At 49.3% G+C, this 26,244-nt stretch overlaps 1 protein-coding gene across 4 annotated transcripts in view; it reads right to left on the reverse strand.

The window, feature by feature from the left end:
* ABCC1 (ATP binding cassette subfamily C member 1 (ABCC1 blood group)) overlaps positions 1 to 26,244 on the reverse strand; it is a 127,544-nt gene that overhangs the window by 53,822 nt on the left and 47,478 nt on the right. For all 4 annotated transcript variants that reach the window (XM_074346286.1, XM_074346284.1, XM_074346285.1 and 1 more), the window contains exons 6-12: positions 18,420 to 18,481; positions 16,557 to 16,688; positions 8,280 to 8,510; positions 7,452 to 7,629; positions 6,105 to 6,266; positions 2,968 to 3,060; positions 1,090 to 1,293 (exon numbers count right to left, since the gene is read on the reverse strand). In XM_074346286.1, coding sequence (XP_074202387.1) covers positions 1,090 to 1,293; positions 2,968 to 3,060; positions 6,105 to 6,266; positions 7,452 to 7,629; positions 8,280 to 8,510; positions 16,557 to 16,688; positions 18,420 to 18,481 — 1,062 coding nt within the window. The remainder of the gene's footprint in view (positions 1 to 1,089; positions 1,294 to 2,967; positions 3,061 to 6,104; positions 6,267 to 7,451; positions 7,630 to 8,279; positions 8,511 to 16,556; positions 16,689 to 18,419; positions 18,482 to 26,244) is intronic.

The raw sequence follows: 26,244 nt of genomic DNA on the forward strand, positions 1-26,244 counted from the left end.
AATAGCCAAGACATGGAAACAACCTAATGTCCATAGACAGATGACTGGATAAAAAAGTTGTGGTATATTTCTACAATGGAATACTACTCAGCCATAAAAAATGATAAAAATAATGCCATTTGCAGCAACAAGAATGGCTGTGGAGATTGTCATCCTAAGTGAAGTAACCAGAAAGAGAAAGAAAAATACCATATGACATCACTCATATGTGGAATCTAAAAAAAAAAAAAAAAAAAAAGAACTTACATATAAAACAGAAACTGACTCACATAGAATACAGACTTGTGGTTGCCAGGGGTGAGGGGCAGAATACAGACTTGTGGTTGCCAGGGGTGAGGGGGGTGGGAAGGGATAAACTGGGAGTTTCGAGATTTGCAGATACTGACTGCTATGCGCAAAACAGATAAACAAGTTTATACTGTATAGCACAGGGAAATATATTCAATATCTTGTAGTAGCTCATGGTGAAAAAGAATAAGAAAATGAATATATGTAAATTCATGTATGACTGAAGAATTGTGCTGTATACCAGAAATTGACACAACATCATAAACTGACTATACCTCAATTAAAAAAAAAAGATTAAATAAAAAAATTCCTTCCTTCCTGGAGCTGACCTTCTAATGGAAAGAGACAATTCATGAAATAAGTGACTCAGAGTGTGTCTGGCACTGTCACTCCAAGTGTGGCCCATGGGCCACTGCCAACCCACAGCCCATGACCAGCTGGCAGTAGATAAGGAGCTGACATCAGAATGAAACTCAGCTACAGCACCATGCACGCAATTTAGTTCATCAGACATTGTTTTTCTTAGCAAGACTTTCTCAATGAAGGAAGCAGAGAGCTGCGGCTTACATTCCGGCACAAATTTCTCATTTCTTCATGAACCTGTAACAGTTTCCTAAACTGGCTACTCTGCAAACCCCTGGGAGGGAAACTGTGAATGAAATAAAAGGCAGGGGTGGCAGTTTTAAAAAGGAGTAGTCGGAGAAGGCCTTGCTGAAATAGTGGCTTCTGAGCACTGTTCAGGCAGGACAACAAAGTAAAATATCAAAGGATGCGGGCCAGGATGGGTTTGGCTTCACTCACCAGGAAAGGTGTGCAGACCCAGGTGAAGGTCCCCACGGCGGCCAGGTAGGCAGATTTCTTCAGCACCTTCAGCTCCTCCTGCCTGATGGCCAGCACCTTGTCTTTGAATGCCAGCTCCCAGGCGTAAAGCTTTAGCACTTTGATCCCGTTGAGAATTTCATTCATCAGCTTAATCCGATTATCTTTGCTCTTCATGTGGGCCACCTTCAGAGAGGGGAGAACTCAACACCACACCTGGGGGACTGGCCGCCCAGTGCTGGCCCAGGCAGCAGACCACCCCTCAACAACCCCCTTAACTAAAAATGGGCCTCCCTGACGGGGAGAAAGCTGGCCCTCCACTCCCCACGAACCCGAGCTCTTGACCCACAGAGCACTCCAGAGGATCCCTTTATCAAGGGAAAAACCCGCTTTGAATCACGTTAAATCTGATGTCAGAGAAAACTCTTCTATTTAGAAGGGGGGACCAGAGGCAAGAAAAGCCCTGCCAGCATCCAGGGAGGAAAGGGCCCAGGCCCTATTCTGATCCAACCACAAGAGAGATGATACTGTTTGCCTCCGTTTTCTTATCTTCTTTACTGACTTGCAGCCAGTACGCGGTGAAAATGCCGAAATGTCTCTGTACCAGCCGGCACCAATTCCGACCACTGGGTGCCCACGCCACACGGCTGTTATTTTTACTGTCCTCTGGCATTTCCACATGGCACTTTTCTAAGCACTTCACATGCATTTAGTTATTTAAGGCTCATGAGAACAGTATCACTAAGTGGTGTGTTACTCCTGGGTCCCAGAGGACACTTTAGGCAACATGAGGTTGAAGGCTGTGACTGTTTCAGAGGCTCAGGGAAGCCGGCACAAGAAGATGAAGGGGACACAGCCCCCTGCCCCCTTCCTTGTCTATCCTCCGCCCCCCCCCTCCCCACATCGAATTCCCACAGGCCCACGTCCTGGAACATCTCTCCTACAGCATCATCAGTGTGGCCAAGCTCTGTCGGCTGAAATTCCACAGGCACATCAGAAACAGCCATCAACAGGGGTGCAGAGAATTGAACTCCGGCCCATCTCTGCTATGGACCATTAGGCACGAGTTCAAGAGAATGAAGTCAGACTATATGGCACGCCACAGAGCAATCCCCTCGGCGTGGCGTCAAATGATACTATCGTGCTGCCAGACAGGACCGTCTGGGTAAGAATACACATGGTAACACCACCACAAAACACACATATACACACTGAGACTAACTCTACAGTCGGATCTCTATACAAACACACAGATCTAGAAGGATCTGTTTCAGTGTGTTCACTGTGGTTGAGAGGATTGAGAAAGGGACATTCCATTTTAATTCGCGTAATTTTGTTTTATTTGAAATTTTTGTTTATAATGAGAAGGCATTACTCTGTTACTTGGGTATTTAAAAACTTAAGAAATACAAAGTATCTCTGAAAATAAAGAGTCTGACACTGCGACCAGCCTAAGGTAAGGGGGGGGATGAGGGGGTGAGGGGAAAGATGGGTGATTTTTACTCAGCTCTTCAAAATACACACAGACACAAAGGAATACACTCATGGGAAATAAGGAACTTCCCGGAGGTTCAGAGTGATTTCGGTCACTGGCCCAGGAAGTCTAATTATTTCAGGAGCTCTCAACCCTGGCAGCCCCAGTATAATCACCTGGGAAGCTTTAAAAACTCCCCCTGCCCAGGTCCCACCCACATTAAGGGAATCAGAATCCCGGGAAGGGGCCCAGGCATCAGCATTTGTTAAGCTCCCCCGGGGATTCCAACAGGGAGGCAAGGTTGAAACCCCCCAGGCCTGTGCAGAAGGAACGCAGCTAAAACCCAAGTGGAAAGGCCTCAGGCAGGGGCCCAGCTTGGAGCCTACCTGGTAGGTCTTGGTCTTCATGGCCATGACAGCATTCAGGGGAACCATGAGGATCATTACGGCCACCCCAGCCAGGACGGAGGGGCCCAGGTTCTACGGAAGGAACGAGAACAAAGGCCTTAGCACGGGGCTCCCACGGGCCGAGCCACCCCATGTGAGTTTGGGGCAGCCGTGTTACTTTTCAGGTTTATCCCTGAGCATCTCTTCGGGTCCCACAAACTCTTTAAGAACATTCAAGTCCATGATCCTTTATCTGAAACCCTGGGGATCAGCTTGAGTTCTGCAAATTTGAACTTAAGAATTTCAGGAAGGTAACAGGATGTTGAGCAGAAAATAGTTAACGCAGGCCGCCTGATGGTTTATCTTGTTCAAAGGCCCTTGGCTGGCGTCTGGGCACTTGGATTTTGGGAGGGTTCCCACTATTCTCAGGACTGATAAGAGTGACTCACTGAGCCTAAACTGTTCAGACAATATGGTTTATGCTGATTAATCCCAGAGGCTGCCGGTGTGACCAGCCCCCAGTAAAACCCCAGGAAGCCGGGTCTCTCTCGAGCTTCCCTGGCTGGTAACGTTCACACTTGTTGTCAAAACTGTCACACCCCTTTGCTGGGGAATTAAGTGCATCTTGCGTGACTCCACAGGGAGAGGACTTTCGGGAGCTTGTCCCTGGTTTTCGCCGGATGTTGCTAATCTCACTGTCATAAATGACAGGTGAGTCTTCCTAGTGAATCACCCACCTGGAGTGGTCTTGGGGACCTCGACACAGGTAGGTACAGTCATACATCACACCCTCATTGGTGCCTGGCAACAGCACTCCATAAGCAAACACAGATTTTTTTTCAGCAGCAAAAGAGGAATATTCCCACTGAGATGGATAATCAACATTATAAATCACACATCAGGTCAGCTTTTGCCACCAAATGTGTCAAGAAAAACTTTCACTATTATTTTACTTCAGAAACTGATGTCAAAAACACGTTTTAGAGATTGAGGCCTAATAAAGAGAACTCCCTAAATGATGTCAACAATATCAATATTCCACACATTTTTGACTATATGAATACAAATTCTGTTACTTGTGTAAGGGAATCAGAAAAATAAAATGTTACAGCAGGAGAGAAAAAACAAAAATGTTCAGTTTTCAGAGCTTTTTTGATTTGGGGACTCGTAGGTAAGAGGTTGCAAGACTGGTCCATTATCCCATTTGCAGATAAGGAAAGTGCACCCAGAGAGGTTAAGTGACCCTGGCCAGGACAAGATACAGACGGACATTTTTCAACTTCCAAGTCACACAAATGAGAGGAGACAGGATGAGAAGTTGGCCCAGCACACATGTACTCAGTGGACACAGACAGACGGAACTAAGGTAAGAGTGTTGCAGTCCCTTCCAAGCAGCCACACTCGGGCGCTCCAGCCCGAATTCCCCCCAAAATGCTGCTTTTGCCCCTAATGGTTTCTGTGGTGTCTCTCTGCCCAGTGAGGATTAATCAACGTTTGAGAACGAAGGTGACTTTCACCAGCGATCTAAAACATTTGCAATCAGCTCTGACAGCAAGCAGCGGTCACGAAAAGATACCAAGCATGCCCGTGGACCGCGTCCTGCTCTATGAACGCTGCGTGAACTAATTTATTCAGCTGTCCCAACGTCACTATGATGAGGCTCCCCTGTTATCACCACTTTACAGATGAGGACATTGAGGCTTAGAGACGCTATCCTATGTTGTGTTCTTGATCACCAAACAGAGAAATTCTATCTTGGGTCTAAAGTAGTGGTTCCCAACCAGAGAGTATTCCCCCAGGGGACATGTGGCAACGCCTGGAGACACTTGTCACAAGTGGTGGTGGGAGTGTGGGGGAGGGGAGGTGTAGTGTTATTGGTACCTAGTGGGTAGAGGCCAGGGATGTTGCTAAACCCCCTACAATGCACAGGACGGTTACCCCAACAAAAAAGAATTACCCAGCCCCAGATACCAGTAACACATTCAGCAACTCTCATCTAAAACAAAGCAATTTTCTCAGCAGGTCACAAACCATCTCTGAAGGCAGCTCTAAAAGAAGTGTTCCATGACGGCACTTTCTAGGGAAGTGGATGCCCCAAGACGTCTCTCTGATGGAGGAAGTCCATTTAACTGAGGGGGGAAAAATTCAGTGGAAGAGGCAACTGTTATAGCCTTGAAATTTGGGTGGGATTTCATCCATCGTGAGAAAAGAGAAAAGGGAGTTCCTGGTGGAAGGAAAGGGATGTGCAAACGCTCAGAGGTAGAAAAGAATAAGGCATGTATGAGGCTATGAGCATCTTTGCTCATCATATTTATATTTTGGGAACTGCCCTTCCCCCACGTGGAAGGGCTATCACTCCCACCTCCACACAATGAGAGAGAGCAAGGGACCCAGGCTGCCTAACCAGAGAACTCTGCCTCCTATTTCACAGTGATTTGTTCATGGATGTGAATAGGACTGTGTCAGGCCAATCAGATTGCTCCCTGGGACTCTGGCTGCGGCAAAGAGGAAAACAGTGTATTCTCTTTTCTTGGCACCACTATCCATAACGATGATATAAGCCCAGAGCTATGGAGCCATCTGAAGAAAGCCCATTGAGAAAGAAGTGAACTCAGAGAAACACAGGGCCAAGGAATGAGGAAAAAGCATGAGTCCTTGCAGCACTGTTTGAACTCCTGGATCCATCCATATCTGAAGCCAAACCCCTGGACTTTTCAGTTACGTTCACCCACAAAATTCTCTTTATTTGCTTAAGTTACTCTAAGATGGATTTCTACCCCCTACAACCAAGAGACTCTTGACCAACATAATCTGAGACTAGTGAATAAGTGAGTTTGGTTAGCATTTGGGAGGATACAGAGGGAGAAATACAGTGTGAATGTTATAGGGTTGTTAACTGTATACACTGTCAAGAAGAAACAAATGCAAACAAATATCATGCCACCACAGAGAACATAACCCAACAACTGAAGAAAGGAACTGGCTGACAGGCCAGGAAATAAAATGTGAATGATGGCAAGAAACGCCAGTGCGCTATGCAGGTTCTTATCACTGACACAACACCCACTCCCCCGCCCCCGCTGCCCACACATGGAGGTCCCTCCCCATGCGCCCCGGGAACGACGTCAAACACACACCAGCCACAGGAGGTAGAGGGCAAGGATGACTTGCAGAGGGGCTGACCAGATCATGTTAATGTACGTGGCCAGGTCCATGAACCTCTGGGCGTCCACGGACATGAGGTTGACGATCTCCCCGACGGTGGAGGATTTTCTGGCTGCGTTGGTGATCACCAGGGCCTGCGGGAGAGAGGAGAGGGAAGAGGGTGAGTGTGGCAGGTGACAGCCCTGGGCCCTCCCTCCAGGCCCATGTGGAGGAAGAAGACAGCTCCACAGTGGAAAGGCCACTGCTCTGCTCGCCTCTCCTGCCCGCTTATCTGCCTCCCCAGCTCATGTGTCTTGTCACAAAGCCCCTACTCTTATCGACAGCGCTCACTGCCTGTCCATCTTGAGCTCTTCGGTACGGAGGGGACCTCAGAGGTCGCCAAAACCAGGGCTTCACACACTTCACTTCCCTCCCCATCAGGGAGTCTGTTATGGTGCAGTTACTGACTCAGCAGGACTGGGGCAGGGCGTGGGACTCCGCATTTCTAACAAGCACCCAGGTGATGCTGGTCCCCAGATCAGGCTGAAGGACCAAGGTCTCGGCCATGGTTTCTCATCCTTGGTACTACTGACATTTGAGGCTGGACCATTCTTTGAGGGGCTGTCTAGTGCACTGAAGGATGTTCAGCAGCGTCCCCAACCTCCATCCACTTGATGCCCTCACCCCCAATTATGACAACCAAACATGTCTGCAGACATTGCCAAACATCTCCTGGAGGGAAAATTCGCCCTGGTTTTTTAATGTGGTTTCATACTCTCACCTGGGGAGTTTTAGAACTACTGATGCCCGGGCCCCACCCTCAAGAGATCCTGACTTGACTGGTGGGGGTGCCGCCTGGGCCTCGGCAGATCCTGATGCGCTCCAGGTGAGTCTAACTCACAGAGAGGGCTGACAACCAATGATCAAGTCCATCTTTCCTGACAATCTGCTGGAGAGTCTCTTCCCAACGCACAGGGCCCAGAGGCTAAGAAACGAAGGGACCGAGGAGATAATCCAGTTCCTTTAAGGCTACCTGTGCACGGGTATCAGCTGAGTATTTATCATCCAGGGAACGTACCATCTGCTCAGTTCAGATGGAGTTAGAAAGTCAGAATATTCATACTCAGAATATTACTAGCAGAGCAAGGATCTGAACCTGGATCTCCCCAAATCACGTGCCACCGAAGAAATTCAATTACCCGCAGCAGACCCTGGGGGCTCACGGACATCGCACAGGCTCACCCCTGAAGTCAGCGTGGCTAAGGTCTCACGCCTGACTCTCCCGCCGTGCCACTGCTCCGGGGTGGCCCCGGGGACGAGCCAGCGCAGCCTTCACCCACCTTCCGGTAGACGGCCCCGATGACAGCGCTCTTGATGCGCATGCCGCTGACGAAGCAGATGTGGAAGTACTGGTGCAGCACGAGGGTCTGCAGGCAGGCGCTGACGAACAGCAGCGCCGTGTAAAAGTAGCCTTGCCAGTCCGGGGCCTTCTTATCGTTCACGAAGTTGATGAGCAACCTGCAGGGCAGCGAGGACAGGGCCCGGCGTGACAAGCCTGCGACACATGTGCGGGGACAGGTTCCCTGGTTTCAGTGTTTTGACTTTCTCCCAGACCGGGCGTCACTGCTTCAGCTTTGTGAGTGGGAGCCCAGCCCACATGGTGGCGACCGTGCGGGTGGCCCAGCACGCTCATCCAGGGTCATCACCCAAAAGTGACCAAGCAGGGAGCACAAGGGGCAGAGGTAAGGAGGGAAAGAGAATGAACGTGTGGTCCCAAAGAGAGAGACACAGAGAGAGAAGCAGAGAGAGGGGGAGGTGGGCATGCACGTAGGTAAACAGAGAGAGAGGTGACCTCCTTTCTGGTTTTTTGCAACTTTCATGCCATCTGACATTTCCTTGCTCTTGGTTTCCCAAGATAATCCTCTATCCTCCCCCTTTGGCTTTAGGGGAACCTAGTCGGTTTCTGTTACTTGCAACCAGCGTGGCCTTGATTAAGACGGTTTTCTTAAAGCAAAGCACCAGGCAAAGCAGTTAGGGATGGAGAGCCCTAGCCGAGAGTGCACCCCAACACTGGGTATGGCACGTGATCCGAAGGGAGGGGCAGGGGTGTTGCAAGGGGGAAGTCAAGGATGGGAAGAGGTGCCCAGCTATGACGGGGGAGGCCTTACTTCAAGATCTCCGGGCCGGCAAACATCATCAGGTCGTGCAGGGCCTTGAACAAGAAGCTCATGAGGAAATAGGGTCCGAAGGTCTTGTATAACACCTTGAACAGGGACGGGTCTCGCTCCTTCTGGGGGGACCTGACAATCAGAGCCTCGGCCTCCTCGTTCACATCCACCTTGGAGCTCCCTTTCAGCTTGGCGGGATCCTTGGAGGAGTACACGATCTTCACCGGCTGCCTGGAACACGAGAAGCAGCTGTGGGGTCTGCCAGGGAATCAGTCCATCCCCTGGGAGGCCTGGCCAAAGTGGACCATTCCGCACAGAAAGACAGCTGGACACAGTGCTTACGACCACAGACTCAGGATCCCAGTCTGCTCGGTAAACACAGACAAGTTCTTTAACCTCTCTAGGCCTTAGTTTCCTCACCTGTAAAACGGGGACAAAAGTAGGGCCTGCCTCCTACTTTTGTGAAAATTAAATGAGTTAAAAGAGGTGAAGGACAACCAAAATCACCTTCCTGAATCAACATAATCTCTATCAGGATCCCAGCGGGCTCCTTCCTAGAAATGGACAAGCTAATCCTAAAACTCACATGGAATCCAAAATAACCAAAACCATCTTGAAAAAGAAAAGCCAAGTTGGAGGATTCACATTTCCTGGTTTCAAAACTTACTAAAAAGCAATCGTAACCAAGACAGGCATAAGGATAGGCATATATAGGGACCAATGCGACAGAATTTAAATATCCAGAAATAAACCTAGTTGATGTTTGACAAGGTTGTCACGACCATTCAATGGCACAAGAACAATCTTTTCCACAAACGGTGCTGGGAAATCACACAGCCACAGGCAGAGGAGTGAAGCTGGACCCTTGCCTCACACCGTAAACAAAAATTAACTCGAAATGGGTGAAAGACCTAACATAGAGCTAAAACTCTAAAATTCTTAGAAGGCAACACAGGGGCAAATCTTTATGACCTTGGATTTAGCAATGGATTCTTAAATATGACACCAAAAGCAAAGGCAACAAAAGGAAAAAAAATTAATTGAAACTCATCAAAGATAAAAAAAAAAAAACCAAAACACTTCCGTGCTTCAAGAAGTGAAAAGACAACCCACAGAATGGGAGGAAATATTTGTAAATCAAAAATCTGATAAGGGACTTGTCACTAGAGCACATAAGGAGCTGTTACAACTCAATATGAAAAAGACAATCCAGTTTTAAAAGGCGCAGTGAAGACATGCGGGATGGTATGAGCACATGAAACTTATTCTTAGTCATCAGGGAAATGCAAATCAAAACCAAGATGAGATATTGCTTCACAAGCACTAGGATGGCTATCGTTAGAAAGTCCGATAACAACAAGATTTGCAAGGATGTTGAGAAATCAGAGCCCTTGTACAGGCGCCTTGAGTCCTCTCCCACTCAAAGAAGGAAATTACAGAAATGATGGAGAGTGACTGTGTCACTTCCAAGGCAAGGCTGCAGAAAGCACCATGGCTTCTTTCATGCCACAACACTGCACCATTCTCTCTGGGCAAAGCCAACTGCTGGGTGGTGGGGACACTCAACCAGAGACCTAGCTAAGCTAATAGCCAGCATGGTCTTGCCAACCATGTGCAGTGTGGAAGCAGATCCATAGTCCCAGTCAAGACTTCACATGACTGCAGTCCCGGCTGACATCCTGACTGCAACCATGACAGAATCCCGAGCCAGAACCACCCAGCTGGCCAGATCCCCCAGCCCAGAGACACTGTGTGAGACAGTAAATGTCCATGCTATGTAAAGCTGCTACGTTTTGGGGTAACTTGTTATGCAGTGACAGATGCAGCTTCCCTCTCCCAAAATGCAATCAAAGCAACATCCTCAAATGGTCAAACGTGGCCTCCATTCCTGAAATATACACCCAAGCTTTACCCCCACCCAAACCTAACATTCACAATTTGCAAAATTCTTCCATGGCATCAGCTCCCTGAATAGCACTCCCTCATGCAGGATTCCTGCCTCTCCCATCTATGCTGCATCTGACCGTCTGGACCAGCTGAAATGCCCTCCTGGAGACCACAGCCTCCCAACCTGCCCTGGCTCCCTCCTCTGACCCTACTCCAAACCGTGGGCACAGGTCTGGGCTCCGTCAAGTCCGTGTCCTTCCCCTCGGAGCTCCTCACCCCAGGAAAGGACCTGAAATATGGGACTCATCCTTGACCCCTTCTCCTCCATGCTCCCCAGGCCCAGTCAGGCACGTGTCCTGTCCTTCCCACCCCCGGGATGTGTGCAGTCATCCAGCCATGCTTTCCACCACCACAGCCTCTGACTCATGCTAGTGACCTTTGCTGCAGCCTCCTCACTGCTCCCTCTACTTCCCTCCACTCTCGCTGCCTGACAACCAATTCCCTGCACGGCAGCCGGGGGGCACCTTCCTAAAATGCATCATTCTCCTACTTGGACTCCACTGCTGGCCTCCCACCGCATCCAGAATAAAATCTAAACTCTGTGTGAAGTTGGAGAATTTCCCAGGGTTGCTGTATCCAACGAACACAAACCCAGTGGCTTAGAACAACACAAATTTAACATCTCAAGAGTTGTGAAGGCCAGAAATCTAAACTGAGTTCACAGGCTCCAGGGAAAAATCTGTTTCCAACTTTTCCAGCTTCTGGAAGCTGCCTACATGCCCGGGCACATGGCCTCCGCCTCCACCTTCAACGTCGGCCGCGTGGCATCGTCTCTCTGACTTCTAACGAGGCGGGTGACGATTTCAGCAGGCACACCCAAGTAACCCGGAATTGTCTCCCCGTCTCAAAACCCTGAACTTGATCATTAATCCTATCTGCAAAGTCCCTCTGCCACGTGGCGTGACACACTCAGGTTCTGGGGATCAGGGTGTGGGCATCTTTTGGGGGAAATCATTTCTCATGATGTCAGTGTCACCGCACAAGGTCGCCCTGCTCATCTCCCCGACTTCCCCTGGAGCTGGGATTCTGGCGGGGACCTCGAGTAGGATTTTGTTCAGCACACACACATCCTCTCGGCAAGAAGGGCAGGGAGGCAGGGCAGGGAGAAGGGAGCGCCGCAGGCCCCTCCTGGTCCACTCCCTGCACTGCTTCCTAAGCTGGGCCCTGGCGCTGGGCCTGTGTGGGCTGCCACTGAGCCAGGGCTGCTTTCTGTGGCCAGGAGATGGGTGGCCAAAGGGCCCGGGAGACGGTCTCAGGCAGACAGAGGAGGAAGGCTCAGGCCTGGGTGGGAGAGGTCAAGAGCAGTGGAAGGGATGAGTTAAGGCCGAGTCAGGAAACAAAAAATACCAAGTGAACAAGAGGCCCCCTAGGGAGGAAGGCGCTCCTGGAGGGAGAAGAAGAAAGCAGGGCATGTGAATGGTCTGGCTGGGAGGGGAAAGGAAAGTTGGAGAGGGAAGGTCTGAGTCAGGAGAAAACTGCCCAGGACAGGGGAACAGAAAGGGGTGGGGAAGCTGGAGGCTGGGAAGGAAAAGGAACTTGCTCCCTCGTCTGGATTCCCATGTGAGCAAAGGTGCCCATCGATCTGTCTGCTGCGAACGCCCTGCTCTGGGCCAGGCACTGGGAAGAGCCCCGCCATGGAGCAGCCTGGTGGGAGAAGCAGATCAGCAGCGGTGACTTCACAAGCCTGTGTGAGGGGGGCTACCATAGGGGCTTCCTGGAGGAGGTGACATCCAAACCGAGACCTGCAGGATGAGGGAGCAGGTCCGCCTGGGGAAGGAAAGGGTGCTCCAGGCAGAAGGAATAGGATGAGCCGGCCTGGAGCTAAAGGATATTGAAAATAGGTGAGACAGCCTTCCAAGAACCTCAGGTGACCAGAGCAGAACAGAGAGAACAGACAGGGAGGGGCGTGAATCAACCAAAGGACAACGAGGAGCTCCTGCAGGCTTCGCTTGTCATTTGCTAAATGCGTAAGACCTTTAATGTTGCGGCAAAGGCAAAATCACAAGCTCAAAAAGGTCATAGCTCAATGAAAATTCTAAATTTTCTGGACGTACTCTGTGACTCATAATACCCGGTATAACATAGGAGGGCAGATGTGACCTACAATTGCAGAGAATGGGTTTTACAAACTTCACGCACATTTTCATCCTCCTTAGCACTCACAATATACAGGATAACACTTTGGGAAACCACAGGCGGGAGGGAGCGGCAACCACCTCCCCACCCAGGCCTCGGCACGGGAAGCATATAGTCCTGGCACGATTCTGACTGTGCTGCTTACAAAATATAAATGACTCAAAAGCGTTCTTCCACTTTTTGTTGTTGTTGGTGAGTGCTTTTTGTTTCTCAAAAACAGGCTGTCAAGGGGGTTTCTCGTTCTCTGATGGTCACAAAGATCGGGCCAGAGACCAGATCTTCTCTGCCACATAGAACCGTCCCAAAGGAAAAAGGTCCCACCAGACCGTCCATGCAGGTTAAGAGCCTGCCTAAAATCACCTACACCTAGAATTTAACTCCATCTTTGACATAAATCCACATATAGTGTGTACATTTTTTTTGCAACTTTAAATACACCTTGACTCTCTTCAGAAATGCAGCTATTGCACAAATTAAGTTTTGTTTGGAATTTTGCCAAGCATTAGTCACCACCTTGCAAAAACTTGTTCATGAGGGCAGCGATGGTTCTGGTCTCTAGAGCCACCAGATCAGGTAGGTTGGGATTTGCAGCTGCCGCAGGGAATTCTCCACTTAGGAACAAGCAGTGACTCTTCATTCTACATGCTAGCATGTGCCTGAACGTTTACACACAGAAATAAGTGGCATTTTATTATAAATCCTCCCCCCTTTTTAGTTTTCTGTTCAAGTCAAGCAAGAATATTATGCTGATTTTTTAAATTAGATACATGGGTGGGTTCCTTTTATATATCTCCTTAAAGTACAATAAAGGAGGTGCCACAGAATCTTTTGCTATTCAAGGGGGCAATGGGTCTGAAAGGTTGAGAACAGCTTAACATTTCTGAGGGGTTCGTTTTCTTTTGTTTTTTTGTTTGCTATTTGCTATTTGCATTCCTTTATGAAATAGAGACTCTTAGGTAAAATGGTCACCTCTTCTCTGAACACTACTGCTTTTTTACACACAGCTTTACTGGCGTAACTGCTGTTACAATCAAGGGCACATATTTGAACTGTACAATTTGATGAGCTCTGACACACTTACACACCCACGAGACTATCAGGGAAACCAAGCTCACGAACACACCCATCACACCCACAGAGCTGTCCTGCCCTCTGCAATTTCTCCCTCCCATCTCTCTACCTCAGGCCACCACTGAGCTGACTCCCACCACTACAGATCTGCTTTCGTTTTCTGGAATTGTATATATGGAATCACTGAGTATGTGTTTCTGCTTGGCTTTGTTCACTCAGTGTAATTATTTCGAGACTTCTCCGTTGCTGAGTGTATCGACAGTTCAGCCCTTCGCCTTGCTCAGATGTGCTCCCTTGAAGGCTACGCCGTGATTTGCACTTGTTAATGGACACCTGGGTTGCTTCCAGCTTTGGCCAGCACACGTAACACTTCTATGCTACAAACACTCCGATACAGGTTGATGAACATGTATGTCTTCAGTTCTCCTGCGTATATGCCTAGGAGTAGAATGGCTGGGTGGTATCAGAACTGCTTAACTTTTTTAAAAAAACGCCCAACTCCTTTCCAAAGCCGCTAAACCATGTTTCAGTCACTCCAGCAGCAACCATGGTCCAAAATGGCCTTAACTTATGGGAGGCTGTACGCCAAGAAATTTCCACTCCATTTTGTTAAACTCAAAATCATTTGATGAGAACCAACGAAGCACTGGATTTTAAAACCCAGACGTGGTGGCAGGAGGAGCAGTTCAGACCCGACTCCTGAGAGGAGTCCCTCAGGGGTGAGGAGAGGAGCTGGCGGTGAGGGGAGTCCAGACCTGAGGCCAGGAAGCCAAGGCAGCCCCCCTGCCCAGGCCTCCATCACCTGCTCCCCGGGGGCACCCAGAGCACAGAGCACAGGACTCTCCCCATCAGCACCCATGCCCGTAAGGGGCACAGAGGCTGGCTCAGGCTCACATCTGCCTCTACTCTCGCCCCACGATCCACCTTCCCGAGGGCAGCCCAACTCTTGTTCTGAAGCAGAGCTCCGGACATGCCTCTGCCCTGCACAAAGCCCACCTCTGTCTTCTCACTGCATTTAGTACCACAGCCTTTGAGAGCCAGGCAACTCCTCCTCCCATTTTACCTCCTCCTGCTCTCCACATATCTCACTCCACTCAAGCATTACTGGCCCCCTGCTGCTCCAGATGCATGCCACACTCACTTCCACCGCAGGACCTTTGCACTAGCTGCTCCTATCAAACGGAAAGCCCTTTCCCACATTTGCACATGGCCCATTCCCTCCTTCAACACGAATCTCTGCTCAAATGGCATCTTCTCCGAGAGGCCACCCCTGACCGCCGTCCGTACCTGTATCAGTTCCCTCAGTCACTCTTGCCCTCATGCCCCCATTTTAACCTCCTCATCACACTCGCTCGCCAAAGTTTCTCAGCAGTGTATGCCTGACTCCCAACGTCCTGTGTCCCACATGGAATGTAAGTGGCACCAAACAAGAAGCCTGTTTTGTTCCACTCTCTGGAACCTCCAGGGTCTAAACAGCGCCCAGCACATCAGCAGGAACCACCTGTTGAACGAATCAGGGAAGGGCCAAGCCTGAGATGGAGCTCCACGTAGAAAGCTGGTCCTCTTCCCAGGAAGCCCCGTGGCCGGCCTCGCCCACATCTCCAGCACCCGCTCACTGGGTGAGCCCCAAGGGACGCCAGGGTGGGCAGCCCTGCCACCCACCATGGGGAAAAGACTGAGCCAAGTGGTCGGTGAGATTTGGGCAACTCAGGCTGAGAACGCAGTGTTCTCATCAGGAAGGATGCTGCAGGGCCAGGTCGAAGGGACCCGGAGGCCCCACCTCTGCCTGAGAACCTCCAGCTAGGTCATGGACCCCGGCTGCAGCCGCATGTGCACAGAACACCGGCCATCTCCTCACAACGTTCGGCCACAGAGGCTCAAGCTCAATCCGCCTCCCACGAGGCAACTTCTCTATCTATGCCACCCCGAATGGGCCACAGCACAGAGGCATTAAGTCTTTTGCTGGTGTCGTGGAGGCCAGCAGCACGGATGTCCCAAATTCCCACCCACTGCCTGGGCCTGACTGAAGACCTGGAACTTGGGCGTTCCCGCAACGGGTGAGGAATCGGATCCCGAGCCTGGGCTTCGCTCCTGGAAGGCCGGCTGCTCTGTGGGGAGTCCTACACACCAGGCTGGCCCCCTCTTCAGCCGGCTGTCAAAAGCGAATCACAGGCCCCACCCCATAAAGACAACAGGAGTAAAGACAGCCACCATCCATTGTCTCATCTGGCTCCTCTGGACACAGGATGCCTCTAAAGTCAATGACATGCCCTGGTTCAACTGGTAGCCGTTTTTCTTTCTCATTGGTGCAGAAAATAATGATGCATCACAAGGCTGATGACGTCTTAGACCTGATGAAATAAGGTATGTGCTGGGGAGGCCCTGGCCTGATTCTCAAAATAACCCGAAGACAGAGATCAAGAGGTGGCATGCAGCTTGCAGCGGGGGGTTGTCTGAAATCCTGGACACCAGGAGCGAATGAACCCTGACGTAACCCATGAACGCGCAAGTGATGACGATGTGCTAATGTCGGCTCACCGACTGGACCAATGTGCCCCTTGGGGGCGATGCTGACGCGGGGGAGGCTGTGCATGTGTCTCTGCACCTTCTCTGCTCAGGACCTCTGTGAAACCAAAACTGCTCTAAAAAGCAATGTCTACTGAAAAACAAAAATCCAGGAGCGTCAAAATCATCCTCGACTGGGGCTTCTCAGGCTGAATACCTCATGGAATAGCGGCCTTGGCGTGCTGAACCCAAACACTTAAAACAGCAAGGGCACTCGAGATGCCGGGTGCTCAGGGAGGGGCAGAGAAAACGAGACTGGCTCCGGGAGGGCAGAGCTGCACACCCAGGCCCACACTCGCCGAGGGCGCGACTAAGAATCATTCACCCACTTGACATTTTTCCTTTTTTCTTCCCAAATCGCCTTGGTTACACGTCAGACTCTACCCCATTTTGCAGATGAGCAAACTGAGGCTTGCAGGAGTGAAGCCACCTCCTCGGAACGATGAAGCTAAGGAAGAGGTGGCACTGCCACCATTCCGGACCCCAGTGGAGGGAGGGAGGTGACCAGGTCGCCCTAGAGAGTTCTGGCTTCCCCGTGGCAGGAGGGCTGACACTCACTTTCTGGACTTGGCACATTCCTTCTTCCAGTTCTTCACCAAAACGGGCACGACTTCTTCTGAAGTGTCCTCCTTATTCAGGGACCAGAGGTCAGTGCTCTCCAGGGGCTGGCGGTAGCCCCGGACCATCATCCTGCAGCCGAGACACAAGAGGGGAGGAGATGAGCGTCGGGAGGAGGACAATGGCCCTCTCTACACATGCCTGCCAGCCCGCCCTCCCTGCCATGGCGGTCCGCTGCGAATGGAGGCAGCCCTGCACTCAGGAAAATCTGAATATGGATGGATGTTTGGGCACACTAACCATTACTGCTAATTCTGATAGGTCACCCAGGAAAAACGGCCTCCTGTTTTAGAGATACATGCAGATGATTTAGGAGGAAAAATTTTTAAGGCTGATACAGCAAAGCGTTAACTATCGTCAAACTGAGTGATGAGTGTATTGAGGTTTATCAGACTAGCCTTTCTATGGTTTGAACTCTTTCATAATAAAAGAGTAAGTCTAATACTTTTACTTCTTATTTGGAAAAATTTCAAAGTCAGAGAAAAATCGCAGGAATTGTACAAAGAATTCTGTTTACCCTTCACCGGGTTCACCACTGTCAAACATGGCCACATGTGCTCAATCTGTCTCCACCTCTAAACACGCATGTATGTGAACTCATACAGGCAGACCGAGGCGAGACGGTGGGTTCTATTCCAGACGCCGCAATAAAGCGAGTCACAGGAATTTTCTAGTTTCCCACGTAAAAGTTATGTTTACACTTTCCTATAGTCTATTAAGTGTGCGACAGCATTATGTCTAAAAAGCAATACACAGAGCTTAACTTAAAAATACTTTATTTGCTAGAAAAAAACGCTAACCATCATCTGAGCCTTCAGCGAGTCACAGTAGTAACATCAAGGATCACAGGCCACCATAACAAATATAATAAAAACAAAGAAGCTTGAAGTACTGTGAGAATTACCAAAATGTGACACAGACACCGGAAGTGAGCAAACGCTGTTGGAAAAACAGTGCCAACAGATGTGCCTGACCCAGGGCACTGACAAACCTTTCGTTTGTACATAACGCGGTATCCGGGAAGCGTGAAAAAATGAACCATGCCTGGATCTTTTTTCCTGAACCATTTCAGAGGAGGCTGCAGACTCTACACCTCTTTACCCCTAAACCTGAGGGTGTATCTCCCTAAGAGAAAGGACATGCTCTGAAATAACCAGAGAACAATAACCCAAATCAGAATTGTGAGCCTGGCTGCCCTGCCCTGCAGCCCGTGTTCGGAGCGCACCAACTGTCCCAGCGATGTTCTTTAACAGTCATTAAAAAATAATTAAGAAAAATATTTAATTAAAAGAAAACATGTTTGTTAAAAGTTTATAAAGATGAGGAACAGTGCTTATGGGGGGAGGGGGAAGGGATTTAAATAATCCCCAGTAAGATGCTGACAATGTGCAGGAAAAAACCACCCAAGTGGAAGCAGGGTGAGACGGGCATGTCCTGAGCTGCAGACGGTGGCCTTCTCTGGTGCTTTGTTACTGTTGTTCTTTGCACACTTCTCTCACCCATTTTTCCTATGGTGCTCAAGCATCAATTTTTCTAATGGGGGGAAACAACACCAGTGATAATAATGACCCCTAGTGCAGCTCACAGCCGCCCAGGCTAAGCTGTCCACAGAGGCCCAAGACATTTAGGTCCATGAATTTATCACCTGAATGCGGGGACGGGGTCGGAGTCTTGGACCCCGGGCCCAGGGCAGGGCACATTCAGGACACAGCTCTGCCGGAAAGAGCGAGGGAGGGAGAGCAGGGACCCCAGCTGCACACTCATAGCCCAGCCCCCGCCCGCCATCTGGGGGCCAGGACTTACCCTGTGATCCACCAGAAGGTGATTCTGGAAAGGAAGGAGGCGCTGGATTCTGGGCAAGGGTTCTAGTGGAAAGAAGACACAGGGTGGGGAGCAAAAGGGAAATGGACAATTAAACTTCTCACCTATGCCCGCTCTCCCTCCCAGGAGACCAGCAGCCACTCTCACGCCACCAACTCGCACCCCGAAAGAATTCCTCTCCTGAGCCCCAGTGGCCTTGAAAGAAACACATGGCAGATCCTCCAGCTTCACCGGACAATCACTTCCTGCGTGTCTGCTGTGCACAGAAATGGTACAACACGTCCCATACCTGCCTTAGTCCCCACAGCCACGCGGTGAACCCGGTGCTCCTGCTGTCCCCGCTTTACTTCACTCGTCTGCTTACTCAGTAAATGTGCACTGAGCATCTGCAATGTGTCAGGCACTCTACAAAGTACTAGCGTCATCTTACCTCCTCACAGAACCTTGAGTATGGAGTTACTACTGTTCCTACTTCATCTCTTCCATTCATTCATTCATTCATTCAACAAGTATTTTCTGAGCACGTACTTACTATGTGCCTACCACCTGTATACAGATCTGAGCAAATACACACAATCCTATTCCGGGATATTGATCATCATCATAATAATAATATACAACCTGCAAACACTCTCTGCTAGCTAGCTCTGTTTTAAGTGTTTAATCTTCATAACCATGCTACAAAGTAGGTAAAAACATTGTCCTCACTTTGTGGTTAAGAAACTGAACAGCAGAGAAATGAAAAGACCTGCCCGGGGTCCCACAGCTAGCAGCAGGGGAGACAATGTGAGCCCCAAAACATCAGGTACCTCATTGGGCTGATCTAGCTGACAGAGGTCAGGGAAGGCGTTCAAACTGGGGTCTGAAGAGTGAGGAGAGAATAAGTGAAAGGGTGAGGCAGGACAGTCCTAGCAGATAGACGCATCCATGCAAAGGCCCTGTGGTAGAGGGGAACATTGCCGGCTCCCAGAACCAAGAAGAGGCCTGAGCAGTCCACACTGGAGGCCACATAAGGAATTTTGGTCTCCATCCCAAGGGCAACAGAAAGTCATCCACAGATTCTCAGCAAGCTTTCAAAGAACCTCTTTCCCAGAGCTCAGAGATGACCTTCAGTTCAACACCACACCAACAAGGAATGGATCAGCTGCACAGAGCCTCAGGGACTGCACACAAGGACTGGCTTGCAATGCCAATATGTTCAGGTCTAAATTCTGAAACACAAGTGGTAGTGAAGGTGGGGTCGCCAGGCAATGATGAGATCATTAGCTCAGGACACCTCTTAACGTTCCAGAATTGTACAGATGAGGCACTGGAGAGCCCGATGAGAGAACACACTACACCCAAGTGGTTTTCCATCCAGCCTCGGAGCACGTGAAAAAAACCCTGTTTCTGCCTCACTTCCTTCCCTCATCCCGAGATTCTGACTTAGCTGGTTTGGGGTGGGCCCCAGCACTGAGTTTCTGTTTTTAACTCCCAGACTCTCCTTGGTAAAGTGGCTGCGCAAGAAATGTATAAGATAGTAAGTCCTGAACATCTTGTCACACCCGACAGGAGGCGGCTTGTTAAGGCTGCAGAAGCAACCAGAAGTGGCTCCCAAGAGCCCAGAAAGGGACAATATGAGCTGCGATACAGACGATAAGTCAAAAGGACTGAAGCACATCACATATGTTTAAAAACACAGGTTCATCTTGATACTGGAAAAGAAGGAAAGCCTCTTGGTATCACTGATGAACGATGCTAATGAATCAAGCCGTTTTGAAAACAGAAAAGGGAAAGAAGCATTTGTCTATGATGCCCCAGGATGACCAAAGAGATGAGAAGTGTCTTTGCATAAAAATGGTCCAGCTAACAAATGAAGGAGGAATGCTATAATGTAAGAGGTTGTACCATTTTGCAACCACAATGGATTATTACAATGCTTAATGATATTAAAGGGTTGTTATCTATGTTTTTAGGCCACATAAGGTATCGCTGTTTCACTGCTTAAAATCCTTATCTCTGAGATATTATCACCATGGAAAATTGGAAAACTGGAAAGTTACAGGACTCTATAATATTTGTAACTTTTTGTGAGTCAAGTTATTTCAAAATAAAAAATTATTAAGAATTAAAAATTCCTTGTCTTTCAGAGGTACAGACTGGAATGTTAACATGCGATACAGGGTAAACAGTCCGTGGCAGTTCATTACACCATGCTGTACACTTCTGTCCACTTTCAAGTCTCAGTTTTCACATCTAGGAAATGGGAGCAATTAGTCCTACTGCTCAGCCTACTTCACAGGACTGCGAGGAGGGACAAGGGAAAGGAGATCCATGGGACTGTCTCGTGAGCTGGAATTTTTCCAACCTAAGGCAGGAACATTATTCCTGGAGGAGGCGGTGGCGTTTGCTCTGTTGGTTGGTTTTTTCTTCCGGGAGTGGGTGGGTTAACAGGGAATGGCAAATGCACTTCAACTGTAGCCCAGTTCCTACCCACTGTGAAAAGCTAAGGTGCTGGCAGAGAAGGGGACTGGGAGGGACACAGCTGGCAATGATTCATTTATTTCTTAAGCAAATACTGAGGGTGGACCTGCTTCTATGTCAGGAGGCAGCTAAGTACATCCAAGACAGAGATAACACACAAGACAGTGAGGTCTCCACCCCGTATCACCTCCCACCTTGTGGGAGATGGACAGTAAGCAAATCAAGATGCATACAAATATGTAACTATCCATGGTGAGAGCTGCAGCAACAACGAAACACAGGGTGCAGGGCTGGGGGTGGAAGGGGCAGGGGGAGCGGTGCAGGCGGTGCTCATGTGTGAACAACTTGGTTAGAGGAAGAGTTTGGATCCCAGCTCTGCCACTTACCAGCTGAGGGGCCTTGGCCAACTTACTTGGTGATGATGAGATTAAGTAAGATAAAGCCTGAGAAGTACTCAGAACGGCCCCTGGCACAGAGTAACAGCTCAAGCAGTGACACTAGCAGTAAGCTCAGCAGCAAGTCTGCTGTTTCCTGCAGACCATGACACACCAAATGCTGTACCAGATGCTTCACATCAGGGCTGGCAAACGGAGGCCCACAGTCTGGCCGCTTGCAAAACAGTTTCCTCGGGCACAGCAATGCCCATTCATTTCCGTGTCGTCCACGTCGGCTTCGGGGCTACAGCAGCACAGCCGAGCAGCTGCGACAGACCACGTGGTCCACAAAGGCTAAAATATTTACTGTCTGCCTCTTTACAGAGAACGCTGCCTGCCCCCTGCTTAAGTCAGACCTCAAGATACCAAAGATGACAATTCTTAAGGGAAAGAGAAAGAAAAATACCTTATGATAGATAGCACTTGTATGTGGAATCTTAAAAAAAACAAAAAAGACAAATAACTTATTTACAAAACAGAAACAGACTCACAGACACAGAAAACAAACTTATGGTTACCAGTGGGGAAGAGGGTGGGAAGGGATAAATTGGGAGTTCGAGACTTGCAGATACTAAGTACTATATGTAAAATAAATAAACAAGGTCCTACTGTGCAGCACAGGGAACTATATTCAGTATCTTGTAGTAAATTCTGGTAAAAAAGAATATGAAAATGAATATATGTATGTTCCTATGTGACTGAAGCGTTGTGCTGTGCACCAGAAACTGGCACAACACTGTCAACTGACTTTACCTCAATAAAAATATACTTAAAAAAAAAAAATTGAGAGAAACCAGAGCGCCAAGCGACGTCCTTTTGCCTCTAAATCCAGTCTTCTCTCAGTCTTGGCATCAACACAGAACTACCCCTTCACAAAGATGCCCAGCCGAGGGGGCGAGTCGGGGCTGAAGGGCAGCCCGCGCCTGTGCCGCGGGTGGGAGGGCAGTGCTGCGTCAGCCTAAGCGGGAAATTTCTCAAATTCACCTGCCCAGAGGGGGCGAGACGCCTTCTTCTAACCCGCACACAGGCCTGGTGCGAGTGCAGGGGTGTCAGGCTTACCCACACAGGGGCCTCACAAGACCTGGCATTCTTCAAAACCAGGCAACCCCAGCAGCGGTGGGTCAAGAATGAAGCAACCTAGACTTATCGTGATCATTTTGTAATGCATGGAAATAGCGAACCACCATGCTGTGCGCCTCAAACTGTGCTGCCGGTCAATGACACTTCAATTTAAAAAAAAAAAAAAGATGTAAACACAGTATTCTATTAGAGTCTGCAGGGAACAATGGTTACATTGTCCTAACAATGCCAGCACTAACTACTGATTATCATTTAAAGTACAATAAAATTTGGGGGAGAGGGGGAGGAAGGAGGAATTCCATCTTCATCTCTTTTAACATTTATAAATTTAAAAATTGCTTTTTTCTTTTCCTTTGATTCTATGTGTATGAAACAATAGATGTTATTAACTAAACCTACTGTGGTCATTGTTTCCCAACATGCGTAAATCAATGCTACACACCTTAAATTTTACAGTGCCGTACGTCAATTATTTCTCAATAAAACTGGGAGGAAAAAAAAAATGAAGCAACCTGTTGGTGAATTCATTCCCTTTATACCCAACGGTACCCACATGGAGTCCTACCCCTGACACTGTGACCGATGATGGCCCACAGGGTGGGTAAAGACTAATCCTCACTCTGGCTAGTTAAAAATTCCAGCCCCGGTGACAAAATTCACCCTCCAGGTGCAGTAAGGTTGGATTAGCAGCACAAACATTTCAGTTTCTAACATGTACAACCCAAGAGCCTTCTCAAGTTGTCTCCCCAGTCCTCCACCCTTCTCTGGAATCAGACACAGATTTTCAGATTACTGGAAGTCACAGCGGGCAGACACGGGTCCTGTCACCGGCACCAGAAATGACATCAGTTTGGGAGCAAGGTTTCTGGGAGTCCCTATCTGATAGGAAAGGCCTTGTGTGATAACAGACAGAGTTCTGAAGTAGTCAAGAAATGATCATTAAAAAAGAAGGAAAAAAAAAAAAGGGAGGCGGCTGGACAAGGATCTGGGCAACATTCCATTCAACCAAAGCCGAGCAGAACTTGCTGGCATAATTCACGACGTGAAAAAGCCAGGGCTGCCAGTGTGGGGTTTCCGGGCCTGTGAGACTGGAATAGGGTAACTCCTGTCCCGGGAGGAAGGAGGTTCATTAACTGATCCCCCACTTCATTTAGAAAGGAGAATCATTCAGACGGGCCCTGGCTGCAGGAGGGGAAAGAGAACGAGGGAGATTAATGCAAACAGAGGGCTGCATTCCCTGGCAGCTATACCTGGCGCTGAGCGATGTGGCCAGAAATCATGAGGTTTAAACTAATTTGGTACAACAGCCCCAGGCACTGGTTCTTTCAGAAGGGCTCGTCCTTTACCTCGCACGGGGTCGGGGAGGGGCACTCTGAGGACCTTGGTCTGGGGCCATGGGCTTTCTGGCTTTTTCGTCAGGAATTCTCTGGGTCTCCACCCACCTTTTCTGGTTTTGATTCAGTTTTCTGCCAGTTACTCCGACTCAGCAAGCCAAAATGCCCAGCAGGAAGGGATGCCTGAGGCAGCAGCATGGCTAAGACCAGGGGTTGTCAAACACGGCCCCATAAGTGCCTGGGAAGTTGCTAGAAATGGAAATGCTTGGGCACCCCCAGACCTGCTGATTGAGAAGCCCAGCAATGACCTGTGTTCTAACAAGCCCTCCAGGTAATGCTGACACATGCTCAGATGTGAAGGGCTCACCCAGTAGAAGGGCTCTTGATCCAGCCTTGGGAACTTAGGCAAGACCCTTCACCACTCTGAACCTCGGTGTCCTCATCTATAAAATAGGGGGAGACTCACAGCCCCACCTTAAAGCAAACTCGGGTTGCTTTAAGGATTAAGTAAGTTAATTTTACGTATTAACACAAGGCTGCTATTATTATTATTCACTGGAACCACCTGAACACCCGACAATAAGAAATTCGTTGGTACAATTTGTAACACTGGTGTTTTCTTTTTTTGGCTCTGCCACTTATCAGCTGTGCAAACCTCCTCCGGGCACAGGACCACAATTTCTTCTACTGCAGCACATACCATGTGCACGTTGCCCTTTTCCCATGAACTTGTCCACTTTCTTAACCTGGTTTTCGATGATCTACTACACACCAGGTCACTGTCCACCCTAGCGCTCCTCTCAAGCTGCCTGGACCCCAGCAATGGCTTCCTAAGAGCCACCAGCCTCTCCATGTCCCATGTGTCCTCCTTTCAGCTAGAAGGATCCTCCAAAACATGTCCAACCTCAGTGTGTCACCCTACTACCCCAACTAGGCAGAGAAATCCTCCATCAGATCAAAATTCCAAATCCTTATGGTGACACCCAATTCCACCCTTGACCTTTCATTTGGTGTGACAGATATTTTTAGTCCTTGTCCACACATTTGGAATATTTTACTAAGAGCATTTCAAAACTCCAGAAAAGTTGAAAGACTTCCACAGCGAGTACCCATCCGCCCACCAGCTAGATTCTCCAAGTCAAAATTTTGCTAAACTTACTTTGTCACATATCTCTAGCCAACCAGCCGGTTAAGATTTTTGGTGCCTAAAATCAACTTTGAAATACATTAGTATCCTTCCCCCAGACACTTCATCGTGCAAATCATTAGCCAGAGCTCAGCATCTCTTTATTTATTTATTTATTTTTTAGAATGTGCTAAACTGGTGCTTTTCAGCCACCCAAGGATCTTGTTGACATGAGTCCCTGACTTGGCAGGACTCAGCAGGCCTGAGGTTCTGCATTTCTAATGAGCACCCAGGGAAGGTCAATGAGGCCAGTTCTAGGACCTGACTTTGAGAAGTGAGGGTCTACTACTTGCCACATTTGCCTTGAGCCAGCCTCACCCAGGCTCCCAAAGCCCAGCCAGGTCCAGGGCCTGATGCACAGGGGAGCAGCCCTGCCAGGGAAGCAGGGCCAGGACAGAGCTCTGAGTCACGCATCAGGCACAGGGCCAACTGGGGAGGACAGCGGCTCGGTGACTCAGCAGGGGGGACCGGGGAGCAGGCCAGCACTGCTAGCTTCCATGCAGGCCCCGCCTGACCCTGGGCTTGGCTGACCCCTCTCTCTGAGGACAGGCGATGTGTGACTGCTGCTCTGAGGATGGGAGAGTGACAGGAGCTGGACTCTCCCCATCTCCCAGGCTCTGCTGTGATGTCCAACCCAAAGACGACGGGGAGACAGCAGAGAGAACACTGACGCTGTCCCCTTCCCCAGATAGCGGGCCTCAGTTCTGGGGTGCGAAGGGGGTGTAGCAAGCACTGACTCGAGCTTCAATCCCGTTTTCAAGAAGGGGACACTGAGGTCCTCAAAGGAGGACTGAATTGCCCAGAGTCACGAATCTGAAAGTCCTGTAACCTGAGTCCCAACCTTCGTCAACTGTAATTAGAGTCATTGGTCTGTTGACCTGCATAACGGCTCTCTCCCAGCAAGACCACAACCTCTGGGGCCATGTGGTGGGCTGTGCTTTCCAAAGAGGGCCAGGCAACGCTCTTCCTCCATCTAGAGGTTGGGGGTCCATGTCCCTCAAGTCTTTGCACTCAGAAGATTTTGTAATTGCCTCAGTCCAGAGACGATGGCAGAAGTGACCCTGTGTGACTTCTGGGATTGGGTCCTGAAAAGTGACACAGCTTCTAAACCTGGGTCTCTCTCTAGGAACACTCATTCGCAGAGACCCCGAGTGAGAACCACCCAGCTGAGTCCTGCCAACACCCACGACCGTGAAACGTAATAATGAAGTTCTATTGCTATTTCCTGACACCGAATTCAGGGTGGTCTGTCATGGAGTAACACATAACCGAAGCAGGGCATGGACCACATTTTCCCACATACTGTGGTG

Source organism: Camelus bactrianus, chromosome 18 (assembly GCF_048773025.1).
Source record: "Camelus bactrianus isolate YW-2024 breed Bactrian camel chromosome 18, ASM4877302v1, whole genome shotgun sequence".
Classification (NCBI taxonomy): domain Eukaryota; kingdom Metazoa; phylum Chordata; class Mammalia; order Artiodactyla; family Camelidae; genus Camelus; species Camelus bactrianus.